This window comes from Schistocerca americana, chromosome 3 (genome assembly GCF_021461395.2).
Source record: "Schistocerca americana isolate TAMUIC-IGC-003095 chromosome 3, iqSchAmer2.1, whole genome shotgun sequence".
Lineage (NCBI taxonomy): Eukaryota > Metazoa > Arthropoda > Insecta > Orthoptera > Acrididae > Schistocerca > Schistocerca americana.
The window spans coordinates 330,274,957-330,299,058 of NC_060121.1; the positions used below are offsets into that span (position 1 = coordinate 330,274,957).

At 38.4% G+C, this 24,102-nt stretch overlaps 1 protein-coding gene across 2 annotated transcripts in view; it reads right to left on the minus strand.

Moving 5' to 3' along the window:
• Window positions 1–7,822: 7,822 nt before the first annotated feature.
• Window positions 7,823–24,102, minus strand: part of LOC124605291 (histone-lysine N-methyltransferase NSD3) — a 135,158-nt gene continuing 118,878 nt past the window's right edge. For both annotated transcript variants that reach the window (XM_047136872.1, XM_047136871.1), the window contains exons 17-19: window positions 20,918–21,089; window positions 12,681–12,835; window positions 7,823–10,534 (exon numbers count right to left, since the gene is read on the minus strand). In XM_047136872.1, the coding sequence (XP_046992828.1) occupies window positions 8,963–10,534; window positions 12,681–12,835; window positions 20,918–21,089 (1,899 nt within the window). In that variant the 3' untranslated portion in view covers window positions 7,823–8,962. The remainder of the gene's footprint in view (window positions 10,535–12,680; window positions 12,836–20,917; window positions 21,090–24,102) is intronic.

Below are 24,102 nucleotides of genomic sequence, written 5' to 3' on the forward strand. Positions count from 1 at the left end.
CTCTCCAGCCATTTGCGATTTACTACAGAGGTGAATCAGGTGATGTGTCTGTCATGAACCTGTGCGTTTTTAGTGACTGTTTAATCCATGATGCCATTGCAGTTCATGCCCACATTCGCACTGTCATGGCATATGTGAAAAACAAGCTGCCTCACATACATTTTGCAAAACACTTCAGTGATGGGGCAGCTAGTCAGTACAAAAACTGTAAAAATCTCAAAAATTTATGCATGCATTAACATCATTTTCAGATTCACGCAGAATGGAATTTTTTCGCAACAAGTCATGGTAAAAATGTATTGGTGCTACCATTAAGTGCATGGAATCACAAGCTAGTCTGCAGCATCCTACAGAAGGTCACATTCTAACACCTCTTCAATTATTTACCTGGATACAGAAAAATATCTCTGGCATACGATCATTCTATGTTTTGAAAGATGAGGTGAAATCAGTCAAAGAGTTGCTAAAAAGCAGACTAGAACACGTTAAAACTGTTGCAGGCACAAGGAGCCATCATCACTTCTCTCCAGCAGACACTGACAATGTGCAGATGAGCAGACCGTCTGGTTATAAATATGGGTTCGTGCACAACATATGTCTTCACAGTGTGTCTGACTCAGGATTCAGAAGCAAAAGCAGCAACATACAACCAGGTTGCTATGTTATTGCTGTTTATGATGACAAATGGTACTTTGGACGTGTTGCAGAGTGCTGTGAATCAGAAGGTGATGTATTTGTAAACTTCATGGCACCAGCAGGACCAGCAAGATCATTTCATTGGCCACGTTTGGCAGACAGGTGTTCGATTCCTTTTGAACGCATTCTTATGACAGTTCCAATTCCTACCACAGTGTCAGGAAGACAGTACAATTTGCCACTCAATGTACAGAGTACAGTAGCTAAAGTGTGGGAGAACTCCTGTTCGAAGCACAATCAACTGGTTTTTAGCAGTTAAGGTGCAGTAAACATTAATGATAGGTTGTGTTAATCTGTCTATATGTTGTTGCTTAGTGATTAAACAGTTGTGGGATAGGATAAGAAGAGGCAGAACAGCTTACGATATGTTTTTACAAAATTGTGATGTGGATCAATGGCCACATCATCAAATACATCTGTCAACTTCCATTGCACACAAATGTCTTGCAATAACATGCTGAAATTTTGAGATATATATCATTATGGTCTACTTAGGCAGTGTGTGAAATTTGGCTTGGATACCACTTGTCCCTTTAGTGCTACCACACTTCGAAAATCCATGTTTTTTCAGGTAATTTTTCAAATTTTTGTATTTTCGTGTGCATATAACTGAGTTTTTGTGACTGATATGGGCATGATGAGTTCTGTGTGTGTTTAGGCCACATTAAGCTTACCAAAAAAAAATTTATACCCTTTTTGAGCGAATTATATTTGGCATAGAGGGCACCTACAATAAGTACCTTTTAACACATTACATTTTTTAATCACATTTGGGAATTTATTACTCTCCCTCAGAAATATGTTGTTGGTGTTTTGATTCCTGGAGTGTGTTCTCTAAAAGGATGTTACTGGGTTGTAAAAATTTCACTGGACTGTGTGGTATAATTCCAAAGTTATTAGGACCTGAAGTTGGGTCTGAAGATAGATTGCCAGATGCGGGTTGCAATTTCCGGGTCACGCCACCTTTTTTCACAAGTCATAATTCTGGAACTAATTGGCAGGGGAAACTAATACTTTCTACATGAGTGTTCCATACATGGTAGAATTAGTGCATTGAATTTCAGTCAAATCTGAGACTATGAGCTGGAGCCCCTGGTTGAACTGACATGGAATGTCAGTGTCCTGGCTGGAGTGCTGTGGGTCGCCAGTTCAAATGCGACCACAGACAATTATTTGTTATTTAGTATTTATCATTTCTGTAGGGTTCTTGAAACATCTAATGTTTGTAATGACTATATACTCTAGAATATTCAATGTCTGAATAAATAGCAGCACACACTACCCAGGTATCCAGGGGTTCAATTCTGTTCTGACTGTAGACTGATGGCCGTAACAGATGTGCAGCACTAAATGTTGTATTTCACTGGTGACCCCGCTTTAAGAACTGGATTTGAGTGTGACTACAACGTAACAATATTACTAACATTTTTAGTAATGGGAGGAATGGCAAACGAAGGGCAGCAAACAAAAACTGTCAGGTAACACTTCTACACAAGAAAAATATGCTGAAAACCATAAATAAGAATGGTAGTGGAAAATTACAGGCTGCACCAATGATAAAACAAACCAAATACAGAAATATTACTAATTCCTAGTGCAATTTAAGATAAATCCATTAATCACAAATAGAAATAGCAGACAAAACACAACTGATGACTTTCAAAGTATTCTTTCAATGAAAGAAACATTAAATTGATCAGTATAAATGAGCACTATGTTACATAAGATTTTGTAATAGCCTCAAAAAAATTAAGAAATTTCAGTCTTGCCTATACCTTTTGTAGGAGTATTAGAAACCATGTACATTTCTGCACTCTAATTTAAAGAAAACCATCCAGTTATAAAGTAAAAAATGATTTTGATGTTCTAGAAAAGAATAGATTCTCTGAAAACTGCCTTTCTCCTTTAGCAAAACAGAAAAAAAGTGCCACAGAATTTAACATAGGTACAAACAGTGAACCCTGCAAATCAATGGAATTTGACTAGATTGGGAAACATGTGGTTTCAGAGTCAACTTCAGAGTTATGACTAAGAAAAATGAGCATACCCAAATCTGTATAGATAATATCATCAGAAATTGTAAAAAAACACACTATGCTTCAATTTGAGAATTTCACACCATTTTGCCCTACTTACACAATGAACAGAAATAAATGAACCTAATATATAAAGAACTTACACAAGAACCCTACAAAGAACACATGGCCTTTTCTGCTAATGAGCCGAAAACTTCAAATTTTAAGACATGGAAATTATGCAATGAACTAAGATACAGCAAAAATCCTAATTTTTATTAGCTATGTCAAATACCAGAAAATTATTACAATGAGTATTTTACTTCACAAAGGAATGCATACTATTCTGAAACTTCCTGGCAGATTAAAACTGTGTACCAGAACAGGACTTAAGACTGGAACCTTGCCTTTCACAAACACTGCTCTTACTGATTAAGCTACCCAGAAACAATTCAATTCACAAGCTGCCCTTACATCTTTAGTTCTGCCAGTACTCTCCTACTTTCCAAATTTCACAGATGTTCTCATGAATACTCTACTGGACTAGCAATGGCTGTCACCTGATACGCCTGTATAGCTTAGTTGCTAATGACAACATCCACAAAAAGCATGGTTTGGTTTTGATCCAGGTCTGGCATGAAGTTCAAATCTCTCAGGAATTTCAATATACAATAATATTTCTAAAATTTGTAGACAATGTAAGGAACAGCAAATGAAATTTTCACCCTTAAATGAAACAGTCCAAGGCATTATGGACTGTTATGAAATCTTAACTGTGTATTACTGTTGACAGACAAGAAAATTATAAAATTAACTTGGGGTACAAAACTACCATAGCTTACGTTCAAATATTAGGAAAGTTCCCTGATTTTTTACCATTTTTATATCTAAATAGTTAGTTGATGTAAATGGTTACCTAGGAAATGTGTTCAAGTAAATTACCAAAAAAAATAATACAAAAATTCATATGAACGTCCAATATTATTAGAAATATCAGTACAGACTTTGGAGACAGAAAACTGAGTAAGTCCTAAAGGTATTTGCAGGTAACCATACTTGTATTTTGGATAAATAAAAAAATAAGAGGGCTGTATTTTATGTGGCGTCACAAAGGCAACTGACAATGCAACTACTCTCCACTCCTTTATAAACTAAAAGACATGAGATAAGGGAAACTGCTTTGCAGTGAAGGAAACTAAGTGAGGTTGGTTGTAACCTCAAATATTGTCATTCAATTATTTTACTTTTTTACATTAATGACTTATCTGTCAATGTAAATTCTCATTCATTATTATTCATAAATGATACTACAGTGCAGACTGAAAGAAATCTTAAGAAGCAATTTCTACCCAACGTTAAATTCTCTAAATATGATACCCAGTTTCAGCTAAACAGCTTAAACATTGAAAATTCCAAATGTTGACTTTTTAGGTACAGCAATCAAGAGGAAATGAACTTTAAATGATTCATAGAAACCATTAACTCAGGAAACAACATATCCAACACCTAGATATGTAGAACCTGTTGTGGGGTACACATGAAAGGATTTGGAATATAAATTAAATAGTTTAGTGCTCACAATGTGTTTACTAACCATGTCTAGAAGCATTATCACAGGAGTAGTAGTGTAATATTTCTGTTTTTGAAGTGGTACTCAGAAGTCAGTTTTTCCTTGAAGGAACACAAATAATATCCCAAAAATAATAATTACTATATATACATGTCATGCAAAACCTCAAGACTCATGCATTCTGGTCTTCAGCGATCAGAAGACACTACACATTCCTTCTACGTAGATCTTTAAGCTAGTTTACTTCAGCATAAAAACGAAAATTATTAGAAGATAATGTTTCCAATAAATATGTGAAACCAGAAACAGCGCCAGTTTCACAGTCTCTCCCCACAGGTTAAAACTGTATACTCATATCAACAGACAATTCGTCAAGTGATGTATGTAATGCTAACTGAACTGATTATGTTTGTTAATAATAGGTGATGCTTTAGTCATAAAATTTTATTTTCCTGTTTTAGACCAAACGTTGTGGGGCTACAACTAATTTTACACGAACTACAATGCCACCTGCCCCTCTATGCTTTCTTTTGCTTCAGTTTATGTTCAGTTCATCAACGAAATATTCACTGATGCTGAAGATCAACAATTCATGGCCAAATTAAGATGATATATTGAAGCTGATGTAACACCTGAAATGCATTGGACTGAAAACGTAAAGTAAAATATTCTACTGAAAATGGTGCATTACCAACAAAAATATTTTTCACAAGAATACTCAGACTCCACAACACACACACCATGAAAATTTAAAAAAACTGAAGGACCTAAATATCCAATCATAAAAAGTTGGGAACACTGAAAGAGACACTAAACAGTGTCAAAATTCCTTGCAGGTAGTTCTGGATGACAATATAACATTAAATACAGAATGTAATACTCAAACTGTGTACTGTGAATCATAATGCTCATGTGTAACAAAGTTTCCAGTACAATAAGAAAATTATAAATTTTGGCAGGTCTCTTCTGTCATAAATCTATTAACCATTTTTTAAAATTTTTTTTAAACCCTTTGAACAACTTAACTTGTGTGTATGTGTCAGTTCCATAACACTATCTGTTTCCATAAATAATTTTGTACCTTTTGCAACTTTTATTTCATCTTTTTATTGTTTTGAATAAATTTCAATTTCACTCAGGGGAGAAACAAAGAACAAAGCCAGTGAGAGGGGAGGTTGCAGATCCCATGAATACGGTTGGTGCAAACCCCTGACCCCCTCTCTTTTTTGCTAGGAACTGCTTGACATTTAACACTGTATGATTGGAACCACTTTTGTGATGAGGCCCATTCTTTGATATCAGCAATGGAGGCAGTTCATCAAGGCAATATTGGTAAAATGTGCTACCACAAGGAACAAGTTCATGCTGAGCTACCCATTTGATGGTGAGAAAGAAATAAACATTATTTTCACAATGGTTCTCATCTGTTATGTTTTCTTAGGTCACAGTGATGAAGCACAATTCCACAGGCTTGCCTGTTTGTCATGTCTATAACATCACACCTTGCCATCTGTAATAATTTCTGGGCAATAGTTCACATTAGCTGTTCTGCAGTGTTCAAAATCCATGCTTCTGCATGAATGACAGTTAAAACAGTGCATAGCAGAGCCACCTAGCAGAACAGCCCGTCAATACCTCTGCTGCAAAGGTTTTCAGTTTATTTATGGATTCAATACCCAGAAGGTGAAGGCTACATGTGGTAATGTACTCTCAAACCACACATTCTTACCTTCAAGGAGCACAACACAGAACTGCAAAATATGTCCCAAAAGTTTTATACAACTCATTGTTTGAAATAAAATACTTTATTCCACATTAGAACTGGCTGATTTCAACACAAAGTCATTTTTCAAATATGCAACAAAAGACAGTATGTACCTTCTATGAAGATACTGGGCAGTTATAACTGAAGTGTAGCTATTCATGGAGGTCCAGTGTGGGCTGTAATTATCATATGGCAGTATACTTGTAGATATGCTAATGTGGAACTGATATATGCTGGAAAAAAGTGTGTTCCAATTTTGGCCGCCAACAGGTGCAAATCTGGTGCTGTGCACTGTTTGTTTGATGGTATGACATCCATGCTGTCACGTGACAAACCATAATTTGAGTGAACAGTATGGATATTGCAAACACACTGTGCACTGTTATTGAAACTGTTTTAGGTGAATGGCAGCAATTACAGTACTGAATTGAAAGAAAATCTCAGAGTGAAAGGTCTGAGGAAAGGACCGATATCATTAAATGATTTAAAGATGATGATAAAATTTGAAAACATGGGTGAGCTTGGTGTGGAGAAGAAGAGGAAGGCATCTTTTCCCAGTGGAAGTTATTGACGAGGTTGCTGTTGCTGTAACTGCTGTGCTGCATCAGTGCTTGTGCTCAAGTATTATCAAAAGAACTGTCCATCCCATGGTCAACAGTACGGAAAGTTTTGCGGTCTATTTTACACTGGTACCTGTAAAAGATTCAGATAGTGCAGCAACTGAAATCTCATGATCTGCAGAAAGATTCTGAATTTGCTCTTCAGTTTCTGGCATGATTTGATGATAACAATGTGACCAAGCATTATTCAACGAAGTGACGAGGCACATTTTACACTATAGGAGGCAACGAATATACAGAACTTGGGATGCTGTTAAAAAGAATGTTGTGCACTAACTGTATGTTACTCACTGTATGTGACTGTGTAATGTGGATTCACAAGTAACTAAATTCTCGGCCCGTTGTTCTACAAAGAGAATACACGCAAAGGGCTTGGCAGGTGTACTGTGATGTCTGCTTATTACCGAGAATACCTTGTACAGCATGCGATTCTTGCTTTGGAAGATCACAATTGTGTGGAAATCTCTGCTTTCATGCAAGATAGGAAAAAAAAAAAAAAAAACTGTCACTCACCCAATGAATGATCTGCTCAATGCAACTTTCTATGAACATGTTATCTCCAACCGTTCATGTCTCCACCTGATCTGAAGGCTGGTGCAACTACAGATCAAGTCTTTTTATGGATGTAACATCTCACTGATGTCTCCGGTGCTCTCTTACACTAACAGTGTAAGCAGATGTTAACAATAAAATCTACATTATTCCTTTCTCTGCTGTCCGAGCACCTCTACCCACGTCCCGTTCCTAATCCATTACACATGGAAACATTTCTATATGTCTTTCTTATATTCACACTGCCAGATTTGCACCTTGTGGCCAAAATTGGAATTAATTTTTTTTTTTTTCCAGTGTAAATCAGTTCCACATTAGTGCATTGCATATCTACCATGTTTTGCTGCCGTATGATAATTACAGCCCACACCTGACCTACGTGAGTAGCTGCCCTTTAAATATAACCGCGAGAAACATTCGTATACCCCAGAATAAACTGCCACTTCAGTGTAACAGAATCCACAATGCTCTAAACACAATAGCATGTACACTTCAGTTCACTAGACCCCACTGTTTCACACATTCCAGTGGGCAGGACGACATTAATACGACAACTAGTTTTACTCCCACCCAACAGGACAAACAAAATGACATCATGCAATCATTATATGGACTGAAGTATTTTATTAGGTGACATAAGCAAGAAAACTTCTTTCAATATACAGTAAATGGTTTTCGGATCGTAGCCATAGCAGCCTGATGACGTAGAATGAACAACAAAGCTGTACCTAGGTGGATACAATAACATTTAAATAAGACGCATACAAATAACACTTTCTGACATAATTTAAATGAAATGGTAAGTCAAAGACAAAATTCGGAGTGCTAAGACATTTAATCTTGTGAAGTACCTGGCATGCCAAATGACACACCAAGCAACTGGCCAAAGGCGAATGGAACAGTAAAATATGCTGTACACTAATATGTTCATGAAAATACATGACACATTTGATTCAGTAAGTATTAATAGAATTTACACAAATCAAGTAACATTAAGCAGAAATCATAGTTTCTAGAACAAGTATAGCACAAAGCAAAGGGAATAATAAAAAATCATTTTCAGAAACTTTATTTCTGTATTAATATTCAGTAGTTCATTGGAATAATATTTGTATTTGATGAAATTTTTGGCTAAAATTTCATTAAACAAATTGTGCCATATATATATGTACAACAAAAAAGAATCGAGACTAAAAAGTAATCATAACATCGCACACAAATTCATAAAAACTAAAAATTAAGAAATGTCAAATGTAAATATGTGAGATGTGTGTGGATGCTTGTAAATGATTGAAATGGATGTGATTATAAATGATGCTAATACAAAATATAGTCACTTTTCATAAACTAATTGCACATGCAGTGATGACAGCAGAATACGAGACCAATTTTCTAATGTCAGTTTTAGCAATGGCAGTCACATATGTTTAAAATTCATTTCACACAATTTTTGGTTTCAGCTGAAAAATTGTTGAACACAACTGGAAATCTTCACACAAGGAGGTCGAAGGTAATACGCAACTAACACATCTATAACACATATAAATGCAATTTTAATTTTAGGTAAAAAACACACTTTTGGAAGAGGGAGAAAAAGGGATTCTAAAAACCTCTACTACTGACAGGAATGTTATCAATATCTATTCCAATTGGTTGTCAATTCTGTTGTCAAAAACAAGCCAATAACAACTACTCACACTAATATTCTCACCCATTAGTATAAAATTCACAGAGTCAATGAGATTCAACCATGTACTGGTAATAGTAACGGTGATATGCAGGTCCTGTCTACTTTGTCTACTATTGATTTGTTTTCTAAACTACTTCGTAAAACACTAGCCTCTTCTGAAATTTCTGTTTCCATGCTGCCATCTAAATTGCTTCCAACAATTTTTGCTCCCTTTTTTGATTTAAAATGTGCTTCTTTTGACCACCTCCTTCTTTGTTCCGCAGGACTGCAAGATTTTAACTGGAACCTTGTTGCTCCCTGCAATGGCTTTCTCAATTTTGGGGTTTTCTGCGCAGGAACATCCTCAAAATCATCATAAAACCGATTTGGTATCCTGCCACGCTTTTTGGACGGGTGCTCATCACATTTATCAGGAGATACATCATTAGCAGTTACCCTAATACCATTCTTTTTAGCAGTATTTGTCTTGGCATTGCTGGATGTTTTACTGTCATCGGATCGATGGCTATTCAATTCTGCTGTTTCATCTTCATTAGCAATATTAGGTGATCTAACTGTTCCACTGCCTGGTAATTTCTTCCTTGCAAGATTTTTTTTTTGGTCTGCTGTTGAACCTGTTTCCACAACTTTACCTGCTAAATGACTCGTCCCATTTTCAGCTGTATGGCTGTCCTTATCCTTTGCTCGCTGGCCACTTAAAGTTTCCTTTGGCTTCAAACTTTTATTCCTTGAGTCTGTTGCTTGTAAACTAATAGGATACTGTTTTCCTTTTGCAGTTTCTTTTGATAACTTCGTAATCCCTTCACACTGCTGCTCGAGATCTGCACTGCGTATGGTAGTCAACGACACTTCTGATTCAACTGCACTCTCTGAAGCATTAAGTTTTTTTGAATCACTAGTTATTTCAGGTTTTAACAAAAACTTATCTATTGGTCCTTCCCCTGCAACATGTTTTCTTGGTCTGCCCCTTTTTCGAGGAACTGAAACTTGTTGAATAACCATTGTATTGTTTGTGGTATGCGCACTTTTCTGAGACACATCAGAGACTCCCGGATCATTTACATTTGGTGTATTAGCTAAACTATCACTTCCTTTAGTTTGTTCCAACACCTGTTTGGAAGAACTTTTCTTACCATCACTCTCAGAAAACACTTCAGTCTCATCACCTGAGGATCCAATGCCACTTTGCCGAGTTTCCTTCTGGTTTCTTTCACTGTTGTTATTGTAGATTGTCTTCCTTGTACGAACTTGTTTGTTTAAAAAGGATGTTGAATTTTTAGTATCAATATTATTTACATCTAACAAGTTCTGTGCATTGTTGCTGTTCACTCCAATGACACTACTTGCTGAAGCCTCACTGTGTATACCACTTTTTGAACTATCTTTTTCCACATCACTTTGAATATTCCCAGCACACGACGAAGTGCTCTGCAATTCATGCCTTTTTACTGACTGCTGTTTGTCAACAAAACTACTCTCAGCATTTCGGTTCTTCTTGGGGTCTTCAGCTGATTTTTCACTGTTACTGGTTTGTTTCATTACTTTATTCAATGGTGACTTCTGATTAAGTTTTCCTGATGAGCTTGCTGCAGTCTTATCAACTGACTTTGATTTGGAGCTGCTACCCTGAAATCAAGCACAGGAAATGTTTAAAACATAATTAAGAGGCATATTTCAACCAATATTAATATAATTTTTATGACTGACATGTGGCAGAAATGTGATATTCACTAAAGGTGGCCAGTTCTGAATTATCAAAAATCTATTTTTTCAGTTGCTTCAGATAACAAATGTCGATATGAAATATAGCAGTCCCTTCCAAATTGTTGAAAAGGACAATGAAAAGAAAAACACAAGGATATTTCTTATCTTTAAATGTCATGAACGGACCCTCACTTTTTCTGTGTTACCTTTATGTGCGTGCATAAAACTTTGACCTCTGTAACGCGAAATTTTTCTTTCAATTTGTCTACATAATGCTTTAGACAAAGTAAAATCAAGCAATCACAACATTTCGAAATGAAGTTGCAGATAACGGACAAATTTATGAGGAGGCTAACTAACTTCTCTAAGTTTCGAGTTGTGCTATTCTTTTAAAAGAACGGGCACAAATAGTTACCCTAAAACTTTTTGGGAAGTTGTTTGTATTATCTCCTGATATTTCGCCCTATATTCTGAGCTCTTCCTGAAGAAGACTCCAAGATTAGGATCGAAACTTCAGGAAAGAATAACAGAAGAAACAATGACGCAACATCAGTAATCAAAGTTTTATAGGAATAGATATAAAACACGCAACTAGTCAGTGACTTCATTCTATAGTATCTCATGCACGATAAAGAAATAAGCGAACTAGTTTCAATAATTTGTATAATTGTTTTGTATCCGTAATTATTTTCTGTTTATGACACTTTTGCCATTCTCTATTTTTGATTTATGATAATTTGAATCTTTCCTATTTTAAATTATGAACAGTATAGGACTATCAGCATTATATCTCTCTTCACTTGATACAGAAAATCTGACTCCTATCTAATTCAATAAGGAAACTGGCCACTATGACAGCTCTGCTCTGCTAAGTGAAGCAGAAAGCATATTAGATGACACTTATTTGTATGGAAGTGATGGGCTAGCAACTTATACTTACAGCACCATCATTTTGTATGTGTGTTCCTTTATTTTGGTCAAAATAAAATTACAGACTGTCTTCAAAAACACACATGCACTGTGAACATTGAAAAAGAGAAAAATCAGATTTGAAGAATACTAAAGAAAACTGTAAAATGCTGACAGATTTCCTTCTAATACATTCAAATAATGCTACGCATTGGAACAGCATGCATGCACTGTGGTAATATTTGAATATTTAAGCAAGTGAAGACAAAAACTGAACCAAAAGTGAAGGTAGATTAGCAGTATACTTTCCGGTAAATTCATTTTTTACTTTGTGTGTTTGAGCAGTGGAGATTCCTGCTTTCCACAACACACAATAAGAGTTTTCCATTTTTAACAGTGATTTTTGCACAAAAAATTAAGCACACGGATTGGCAAACATGACAGGAGAAAATACTTACCACTGTTCACTACATTTTTGAATTAAAGAGCATAAGATGGTCACACATGTAAGAAAACCAAATAAACATGCCATATAGTAATATAGTTACATGAATAATTCAGTAATGTGAAGTATTCATTATTCCAAGTTTTGAAATCAACCAATAACAACAACTTATAGTGAAACTTCCTGGCAGATTAAAACTGTGTGCCAGACCGTGACTCGAGCTCGGGACCTTTGCCTTTCGCGGGCAAATGCTCTACCAATGGTGGTAGAAGACTTGCCCGCAAAAGGCAAAGGTCCCGAGTTCGAGTCTCAGTCCAGCACACAGTTTTAATCGGCCAGGAAGTTTCATCATATCAACGCACACTCCGTTGCAGAGTGAAAATCTCATTCTGAACAACTTATAGTACTATCATTTTACAACTACATCAATTTTTGAGCTCTATATGAGATAAATTAGATGTTTTAATGGATCAGCACTACTAGCAATTATGTCTAGAAGAAAGAGTGGAAATACTGTACAAATTTCAAAACATATGGGCGACTACCACCGATTTCAAATTATGAAACTTGCAAGACAAATTTTCTCTCACATGACTAAATACAACCCCCCCTCCCAACTATATTACAACATTACAAGCTTTTTACAAAAGCAATTGTGTTATTCTTGTAACCTGTCAATGATCTTCACATATACAACAACAATATAGTTATTACCTTATCATGATAAGGACAAAGGTAGCCTCGCTTCCCATCAGGTCGAATTCTCCCCTTAGCATGCTGTATACAAAACGAGTTTGTACACATGTTGCATTTCTGGACAGTTCGTTTGTTGCAGATGTTGCAGTAATGCCAAGGACACACCCATTTCTCTGAAACAGTACATATTAGTTTGCATATCTGAAATGGCTTAAGCATTCTTTACATACAAAAAAGTACCACACACATCCTTTTACTTGTTCATAAATCATGCAAGTCCAGTGGGGTGATAAAGAGGTAGTCATGTAATGCTCTGTAGCACAAAAGGTGCAAAAAAAATTGAATTTTACTACTTTACCAATCCAAAGAGACTTACATTTTTCTTGTAGTGCAGAGCCATCAAGATGGAAATAGTGACCCAAGAAAATATGTAGGTACAACATATTTAGAACAGAGAGATCAGTGCTTTGTTCACTATGATAGTTTAAGGATATGGCGATAAGAGGCAACATCTTGTCTCAATAAGCTTCCAACACATAAAGAGGCAACAAATGCCATTCACCTACTTGAAACCATCTGCAAGCTTGAACACGATCAGCTGGCTTAGTTCACAGGTACTACACTTTTTAGGCTATAGTGTCTATCAAAGATTCATAAGGGAGTGGTCCACTTCAACCTGGCAGCAACATGGGTAGTCTGACATACTATCTTGTGAAATGACTGCTGTTGGTGTGAGCTCTCTGTGAGTAATAAACTCTTGAGGATTTTGTGCGTTACCATTCAATTTGGTACTTTGACCACCTTCGGTATTTGGAAAGATTTTGCAAATTGTCAAAAGATGTGTCCTTCTACAAGAAACCCTTCAGAAACAATAACTGACTAAACAAAAAACAGCTTCTTGTGAAATTGCACAAAATAACATATGGATTTGCGGAAGTTACTGCAACAATAAAAGCTAGAGATTGCTGTTATGCACATTTCTTGTATGGTTGCCTAAATTTTGTACACTATTTGCGGCTATAATGTTGTGAAAAGGGGTGGTGGTGGTGGAAAATCACATGCTAAGGATTAATGAGCAGCTCATGGAACCCTCGCAAAGAATTTGATGATATGTGACAAGTTTACACCAAAGGGGAGATCATAAACACACAGAAAGTGCTGGAAACAGTTAATTCAGCCACTTAAAGTAACAAAACACAATACTATTCTTTGTTCCTGTTATGCAAAGAAAACTGCCACACATCAATCCTGTGCTAAGTCTATGTGCAGTGAACACCAAATCAAACAACACCATCGCTCCTAACAGCAGGAAGTCAAATCATTGTGTTTCTTTTAACAAATAACATAATTTGTACTGAATAAAATAAAAGTTTGCTGTATTAAAATACACATGCACTATCATTTAAGTAATTTCTACATAATTCTGCTTAACACACAGATGTGGCAAATGTTGATTCCCGTAACGACCAAAATGACTTCTGGCTGTGAGGAAAAGCACATTAATGCAGAGAGAGTATGGACGCAGCCAATATTGACACTGGTTAGGGCCTGTGGAGAGGAGAAAAAACAAAAAAAATTGTGATTGTCTTGTGCTGCTTGGAAACATAATGCAGTATTGAGTACACCAAGACTCCCTCCTCCTCAGACTCATTACCAAACAGGCTCCTTACATATGTGTAATAGATAATTCAGTTAATATAAACATTAGATATCATCTCAGTGAGACGGGGGATTTGGGGCTGGGTGTGCTTAAATAATGTTTACTGATGACTACAAATAATGAATCAACAAGAGAAGTAAAAACACTATTTTGTGCCTTTGAATGCAGCAGCCCATCTGATTATGTTTGCCATCTTTCAACAGAACATGCTAGTATAATAACATCAGAGATGAGAACTATTGCTTTGAGCCTTTTCCCAGTCAGTGCTTGTGCATTACATGTTCCACTACAGCTCACACATCATCCTGATCGAATCTTCCACCCATGAACACCACTGCTAGATGACGAGTAAGACCTTTTGCAAAATAATGCAATGTAAGACACGAATGTCTTAGTAACATCCTAAAACAATTTACATGAGTAATGAATCAATGCAGTTCAGAAAATGTCACAAAGTAAACATTAACTCTAGGTATTATATCGAAACACAAAAGTACAAAAAGAAATTCTGAATCAAGTGTTCAAGGGATGAACTACTTAACATCATCATCATCATCGAACACAACAATAATAATAATCAAACACAACAATAATAATAATCAAACACAACGATAATAATAATCAAACACAACGATAATAATAATCAAACACAACGATAATAATAATCAAACACAACGATAATAATAATCAAACACAACGATAATAATAATCAAACACAACGATAATAATAATCAAACACAACGATAATAATAATCAAACACAACGATAATAATAATCAAACACAACGATAATAATAATCAAACACAACGATAATAATCATCAAACACAACGATAATAATCATCAAACACAACGATAATAATCATCAAACACAACGATAATAATCATCAAACACAACGATAATAATCATCAAACACAACGATAATAATCATCAAACACAACGATAATAATCATCAAACACAACGATAATAATCATCAAACACAACGATAATAATCATCAAACACAACGATAATAATCATCAAACACAACGATAATAATCATCAAACACAACGATAATAATCATCAAACACAACGATAATAATCATCAAACACAACAATAATAATCATCAAACGCAACGATAATAATCATCAAACACAATGATAATAATCATCTTTCCTTGGAACCCTCTTGATTGTCTTGCCACACTACAGACAGTTTGGTGCAACGTTTAATGAGTTGTTGTTCTTGTCTGGCATGTTCCATGTGCATGAGTTGTTGATCTTGTACAGCATGTTGCATGCGCTACATCAAAGGCTATGAGGTACTCTATTGCTGGCCTAAATATGAACCAAAGCAAACACTACTGTACGACACTCATCTTCTAAGGCGTCTCAATATTGTAAAGTGGTAACTGGAATGCAGATAGACCCTCACTCCCCTATTAGCAGTGTCTGTGGGGAAAGAGAGCACAGTGATTATTTATGGAGATAACTCACCCGCTCAGTTTTAAAATATGTCTCTCTTCTGATAAGAGGATCTGTACAACTCAGTCCCACACAGGTTACAGTAGTGCAACAAAACACGGTACAATATGTGCATCAAAATCCACCTTTGTATGATGGACATGGGAGCTGCAAGACGATATCAGTGAACCACCTCATCTTGGGTGCAAGGAGCTCAAAGTATAAGGAACATACTGTCTCCCTATTAAGCAGTTATAAGGGGGAGAGGTGAAACATTATACATGCTATGTTATCAAAAGTATCCGGACACGGATACACACACACACACATACACACACACACACACACACACACACACACACACACACACACACACACACAAAGTTTTTCATTTTAGATGCATTGTGCTGCCAGGTACTCCATATCAGCAACCTCAGTAGTCATTAGACATCTTGAGAGAGCAGAATCACTGTATCAGTACTGGTTCCTACTCATACCAAAACACCAGCCTTAAAAATTTCCAGCCCTGCAAGTGGGACATCATAATCTGGAAACAATACTTGGGCCACTGAGCTAAAATGATTATCTAAACTAGTTATATGGACGTTATCTGTTACCTTTACTTTCAGTGTGACCATCAGACCTGAGATCACACAACCATTTCCTGAACATCAAAGATGATGTGACTGACTTCCTCAATTGATCCTAATTAGTATAACACTTCCTGCAGCAAGGAGACACTAAAATTAGCCCAGCAACTCCTATTACATTTTTCCTCTGTTCAGCAGGCCACTTAGTCTCCTCAGCTAACCAAGTTCCATGAAACCTGTGTGAGGAGAGGGGGAGCCCAAGTCCATGTACATTTGCACATTTACTCAAGTTCCTGCAGGTCCTGAGTCAACTTACTTGTGTTGTTAGCAGTTTATTAAACATATGCAAGTCAATAAACAATTTGTTTGGGGAGACAGTCATTGTACAGATACAGTTTAGTCCATCGGTACCACTGTGTCAGTCACATCAGTGGAGGAGTTAGAGACCGATGCAATGTCGCATTTCTTTTGACAGGCGAATACTTAAGGCACAGAGCACGCTCATATTGGACGAAGCAGTAGGGGCAAGACTGAAGGGGGGCATGTGGCCACAGTTGTAACACGCGCTGTTGCTGCTATGGCTGTAACCGATGCTGACCCGTGCGATGCCGAGTAGGCAGTTGTACTGATGCTACAGCTTCCCCATCATCCTGAACAGCTGCACTGTGCCTAACAGGGTTTGACTGGGCAAGTTCTGATACCTCCCCCACACACCAATGTGATCACCTTGGCTTGTGAACTTCAAATGACTGCTTTATTGAGCACATCCGTTACTGTCGGATTCTCACACTGAAGTGTTTTTTGTGGACTTCCCTATCCCGTGCTAGACAAGTAATAACACTGTGCACAACGTGATCAGTGTAAGACTTTTGATGGGTGCTGTAACAAATTTACAATGGTGGCTCAACCCACGTAATTCTGCAGTCCAGGATTTTTAAAACTCACTTGGGCCTTTCTGACAATGGGTAAAATTCTACATGCATTGCAATGACATGCATTCTGTTGCAGTAAGATGTCGAGAGACACTTGCACACATCATCAAACAATAAGCTGTCCAGGTCTTGGAAAGGCGCAAGTTGGCACAACTAACAAATGAGTGGTGAAAGCCAGAGAAAAAATAAAGCCCTACACAGGTGTGCATCACCCACGCAAAAAACCTGGAAATGCTGGTGTAACCGTTACTTGTAGGAGTCCCAATCTTCAGCGGATTCATCATATACCCGAAAGGGCAATGGTTGCATTGATGGGAGACTAGCCTCCTGTGAACATGAAGATGCCACTTGACAGAGCTGCTGCTGTTCTGTGAAAGCTTTCTGCTGGACAGTGATAAGTTGGAGTATTTCTTTCATCGAGATATTTGTCAGGTGACTTAGCACTGACATTAACACATGGAGAAAATGCAACCCTCACTTGTTGCCAAGTTTGCTATAGCTAGATCAAACAAGATTTATGGAACACAGTACTTTACAGAATAACACATAAGATACAGTGTAGTACAGGTTGTGTGTAGCACTGAACACATCGACTAGACAACAGTAACACAGGTTACAGAAATAGGCCAAGCACTTGTTTGTGATTGCTTAAATAACACTGTTTCTTTGGCGGCTCACTAGAGCCCACCTGGGATCTGAACAAGGTGGCCTCTGTATGTAGATCTGTGAAGTGCATGAACGTGCAATCTCTGAAACTGCATGCATCACGAGTGAAGCTACATGACAATCACATTTTTTCCTATTTTTATTATTTTTGATCTGTACAAGCTTGAGGCGTTCTGAACAACCCGTATGAGTATCATTCCTGTGAGTTGTGTTCATGTGCTTCCATATCAAATTTTATAAAGACTTCCAAAGTTGATAAATTATTACCGGCTGCATAGTAGGAGCATCCATGACAAAAAGGTCTCATCTATTATAGCTACAGTATTTAGTACTGTGACAGCATATAGAAGTCACGGAAAAGTCATCTCCAAAACTTCACAGTGGAACAAAAACTGCTTGGTAGAGATACAATTGTAGTACAGAAAACTGTTACTTTTAATAAGACAATTGCTCCTATCAAAATGACAGTTCATCTAACGAACACAGTGGCAATGAAAGCAATGTGACCAGAACTGCATAAGGATAAAACATTGTGAAACTGCTACTTCCAAACCTCCTGTAGCCAGGCGCACGTTAAGATAAGTAAGTGGCCCACTGATCAATGGAAAAATGTAACTTGAGTTGTTGGACTAACTTTACTCTCTCCTTGTTGCACAAAATGTCTTCCTTATTATGAACAGTTGAGGAAGTCAGTCGCATCATCATGGATGTTCAGCAAACGGATTCGGCAGTTGCGTAATTTCAGGTCTGATTATTACACTGACAGTAAAGGTAACACCCAGGTAACTAGTTTTGACAACCATTTTAGCTCAGTGGCCCAGGTATTGTTTCCTGATTATGATGCACCACTATTGCTCAGCCCTGCATGTGCTTTTGCATGAAAATTTACCTTTTTCTGGTCCCCAGCTTGTGACCAAGTGTTCGCTTTGCTTAAATCTAAGCTTCAATCTGCCTCATGTCTTGCCAATTTTCAGCTGAGTCAGCATTTTGTATTGGCTACCGAAGCCTCTCAGCACATTCTTGGTGCAGCATTGGCGCACAAATATGAGGACGGATCTGAATGACCCAAGGATTATGCTTCTCAGGCTAACTCCCGCTGCTTTACACCATAATTTACTGATGTTTCTGCAGGTTTGCCACTGGAAGACCTCTTGCACCAAAGCTTTGGCTCACTGGCATGTATATTGGTCGGATATAGATGAAGACATTACACGGCTTCTTACCACTTGCACTCACTGTGTTCAGTAACAAGCAGCCCAATGGGCACCAAATTCTCCCTGGCTGACACTGCAGCTCCTGTGGAAATGTCTAAATATAAATTTTGATGGGTCCTTCCAAATAAGTACTGGCTCATTTTAGTGGATGACTATTCCAAGTTTCCCTATGTATAGTATAATTTTCTGGGGGTCTGAAAAAACAAATTTACTTAGAGCTTTTAGACTACAAAAAAGAATCATCCGGGCAATGGTGGGAGCAAAACCAAAGCAACACTGCAAACCTTTATTTGTAAAACTGGATCTAATGAGCATTCCAAGCATATACGTCTATGAAACTCTCACTTTCACGAAAAGAAACCCACAACTTTTTGAGGGCAACTTCTCCTTGCATCAATATGATACAAGACATAGAACAAGCTACATGTTACCTACCCACCGTTTAAAATCATATGAAAAAACCCCATACTATATGGGCATGAAATTTGTAAATAAAATATGGAAAGATATGGATGACCCAAATGTAAAAGGCACCAAAAGAGACCTGGAAAAATATCTGAAAGATAAATGTTACTATAGTGTAGAAGATTTCATGAATGGCAACAATGCATTAAAATTGTAATTAAAAAACCCCTTTGAAGATGTTACACCATGTATATTATTAGTTTATTGTATTTTTAGTATTGTACATACAGTGTAAAAACTGACAAGTCACCTATGTCACAATATTTGATTGTATAAGGCATGTTATTTGATAATAAAAATTGAATTGAATTGTCTGTCCATGTCCGCAGCGGCCACATTTTGCCTCTGTCTCATAAGATTTTTGCAACTGAAGGACTTCCATGTACCGTGGTTACTGATAACGGTCCCCAGTTTGTTTCTCGATAATTTGCAACTTCTTGGCAGGCTGATGGCGTTTACCATCTCACAACTCCCTCTGTTTCATCCTCAATCTAATGGTGAGGTCGAACACATGGTTCGGACGCCTCAAACTCAGATGCAGAAGTATGTATCGAGCAGGTCCCCAAAAACTGCTTTTTTTTTTTTTTTTCACCTTTTCACTCCAGTGAAGGACAAGAGCCTGCCAGAGTTGGTACATGAACACCAACCATGGAGCCTTCTTCACCTGCTGCATACAATGCTCCCCGCCACACACTGCAGCAGCCGCAATCGTCGGGCGATGAAATGGATGTCCGTGTCAACACTAGTGTTTCCATGGCTCATAATCTCAGTTCCTTGTGAAATCAGTGCTTTCTTTCAACCGTACCTTTTTCCTGCACTGTGCATTTTTCTGTGTGCATGTAGTTTTCTCACCCCCTAGAAGGGAAGAGTGGTGTACCTTCACACATGACACATGCAATTTCAGAGATCATGTGTCCATACAGTTCCCAGACCCGCTTACAGAGGCAACCTGGGTCATTCCCCTGGAGCACCCTGGTGAGCCACTAAAAAAAGCAATCAAAATCAGTGCCCAGCCTATTTCTGTGACCTGTGTTACTGTTGTCCAGTCAATGTATTCAGTGCTATACACAACCTGTACTTCACTGTATCTTATGTGTTGCTCTATAAAGTGTTATGTTCCATAAATCATGTTTGTTCTTGCTATAGCAGATTGACAGACAAGACATTATGTACAACAATTTCATTGTTTTAAAAACAATCCCAACCACAATTGAGAATGTACGTATTAACATTCATTCCTGGCATTAACTACAAAAAATAATGGAGTTATTTAACTTCATACTTACTGTTATGAGGGTGAGAAAGACTGACACAATCTTTGTGGTATGCCTTTGGACAGGTCTTGTGTTCACATACAATGAGGTCTCCAGCATCACCACAACTGAAGCAGATCTTTTCACCCCTCACTCGTTTCTCATCAGCTTTGGTTGGCCGAGGCCTCTGCTCTTCTTCTGCAGGCTGCAATTATGCAAATAATATGCATTATTATTGCAGGCTAAATCAAAATCGTATGTCTCACCATTATTCAAAAGAAGTGTCATTTATATATTTATTATTTACATTCATTCAAAGATTTCCAAAATCAGTGTAATGTGTTAACAATGATGTATCTCCTCCACAAAGATACTGTAAATGTAACAATAACAACACTGACTCTATTGCAGCATCAGTCTCAGGCAAGCCATCACAGTTTGCAAAAGGATGACTACTGTGGGTTTAAAAGGACATTGTGACTGTAAGTCCCTTGGTGCCCTGCAAATTCATGTACAACTTGTCAGCTCCAGGGTATGTGATTTTGTCATCGAGGTTGACAATTTGGGTGACAGCAACTAAAGTCAGATGGTTACAAGTGAGATAAAACCCAGGTAGCTAAGAACTATAGCCGGTCACTGAAGTATAATGCAAGAAGAGTCATCATAGTCAGTACTACTAAAATGGGGAGAGAAAATAAAGACTGTACAAACTAGTTACCTAGCAACTTAAACTGTTAGATAAATAAAACACATACTCAAAAATTTAAAAATGCATGACAATGCAGAAGTAGAAAGTAGCTGGAGGCTACTCAGAGCACTTCAATGGTGAGAGGACAGCCACCACGAAATTCAGAAGTTTGGCACTAAAATAAAGCTGACATAGCATTTTGCAATGCAGCATTCCACAGTAGCAGTGAACTAGATAATAACATGTTGTAACACAATCATGCACTTCAGTGGCCAACTACATGTCACAACACAACTGCCTGGAGCAAGTATAAATGCTTTCCATTCGGCCATTAGCAGCACTTTTACTTCTGACTAAAGCCAGCACCACTGAGTCGAGGTCATCCCCCAGATGCCATAGCCTGACACCCCAGCCAGCCTCTCTGAGGGTCCTGGGTTCTATGTGGAACATCTATGTGTCTTTGCCAGCCAGTTGCGGCTGCCTGCAGTATAAGCAATTCCAGCTCCAAGCTTGCGAGCTGCTGAGCTGACTCCAGTCTTGCATCTGCAAGGCGATGCACACCACTGTTATACTGCTGCATCATTCTGTTGCCTAAGCCTACCCACATGCTGCCTACTTGCCACAGCAGGCTCCTAGAAGCAGTGATACACTTCCTGTATGTACGCAATGATTACTAAAGGATGTTGTACACACATCAAAAAAAGTTTTGCATCACCCTGGTTCCCAGAGCTCCTGAAGATAGATGTTGACTGTGGATATTGTACCACAGGCACAATCCCTTTGATTGTACAGAGATGTCACTAAACCTGCCCAATGATGTAAACAACCATGCATGAGCAGCACCTATTACATGGAGGTGGTCCGACAGCTGATCAGTTCCAGTCATTCCACCAGGAAGGAGGTACACGGCTCGTGTTGTCTGTAGTTCAACCATGCCTAGACAGTCAATACCACAGTTCGATTGTGTCCGCATTGTTACTTGTGCCAGGAAGGGCTCTCAATAAGGGAAATGTCAAGGCGTCTCAGAGTGAACCAAAGCGATGTTGTTTGAACATTGACGAGATACAGAGAGACAGGGCCTGTCGAGGACAAGCCTCGCTCAGGCTGCCCAAGGGCTACTACTGCCGTGGATGACTGCTACCTATAGATTATGGCTCGGAGGAACACTGACAGCAACATCGCCATGTTGAATAATGCTTTTCGTGCAGCCACAGGACATCGTGTTACGACTCCAACTGTGCGCAATAGGCTGCTTGGTGCGCAACTTCACTTCCGACGTCCATGGGAAAGCCCATCTTTGCAACCACAACACCACGCAGTGTGGTACACATGGGGCCAACAACATGCCAAATGGACTGCTCAGTATTGGCATCACGTTCTCTTCACCAATGAGTGTCGCATATGCCTTCAACCAGACAACTGCCGGAGACGTATTTGAAGCAACCCGGCCAGGCTGAATGCCTTAGACACACTGTCCAGCGAGTGCTCCAAGGTGGAGGTTCCCTGCTGTTTTGGGGTGGTGGTATGTGGGGCCGACGTATGCCGCTGGTGGTCATGGAAGGCACCATAATGGCTGTACGATATGTGAATGCTATCCTCCGTCCGATAGTGCAACCATATCGGTGAAGCATTCGTCTTCATGGATGACAATTCGCGCTGCCATTGTGCACATCTTGTGAATGACTTCCTTCAGGATAAAGACCTCGCTCGACCAGAGTGGTCAGCATGTTCTCCAGACATGAACCCTATCAAACATGCCTGGCATGGATTATAAAGGGATGTTTATGGACGATGTGACTGACCAACCACTCTGAGGGATCTACGCCGAATCGCCTTTGAGGAATGGGACAATCTGGACCAACAATGTCTTGATGAACTTGTAGATAGTATGCCATGACTAATACTGGCATGCATCAATGCTAGAGGACATGCTACTGGGTATTAGAGGTACTGGTGTGTACAGCGATCTGGACCACCACCTATGAAGGTCGCAGATAGACACAACAAGAAGACTTTCACAATTAAAGCTTTCAACCATTGCCCTTTATCAACAATACACACATGCACAACTGGAGCCTCAGGCAACTGAAACCACACTGCGAGTAGCAGCACCGGCGCATGACGGCACTGGCGACTGGGTGGGGGTAAAGAGGCCGAGGTGGGGAGGGGGAGGAATGGTATGGTGACAGTGAAGTGCTACAGGTTATATGGTGGGCAGGGGAGATGTGGGGAGGGGGGCGAAGTAGCGGTAAAGGAGAGAAATAAAAAGACTGGATGTGGTGGTGGTGGTGGAGGAATGATGGCTGTGTAGTGCTGAATGGGAACAGGGAAGGGGCCAGATGGGTGAGGACAGTGATTAACAAAGGGTGAGGCCAGGAGGGTTAGGGAACGTAAAATGTATTCCAGAGAAAGTCCCCACCTGTGCAATTCAGAAAAGCTGGTGTTGGTGGGAAGGATCCATATGGCACAGGCTGTGAATCAGTCATTGAAATGAACGATATCATGTTTGGCAGCTTTTTCAGCAACAGGG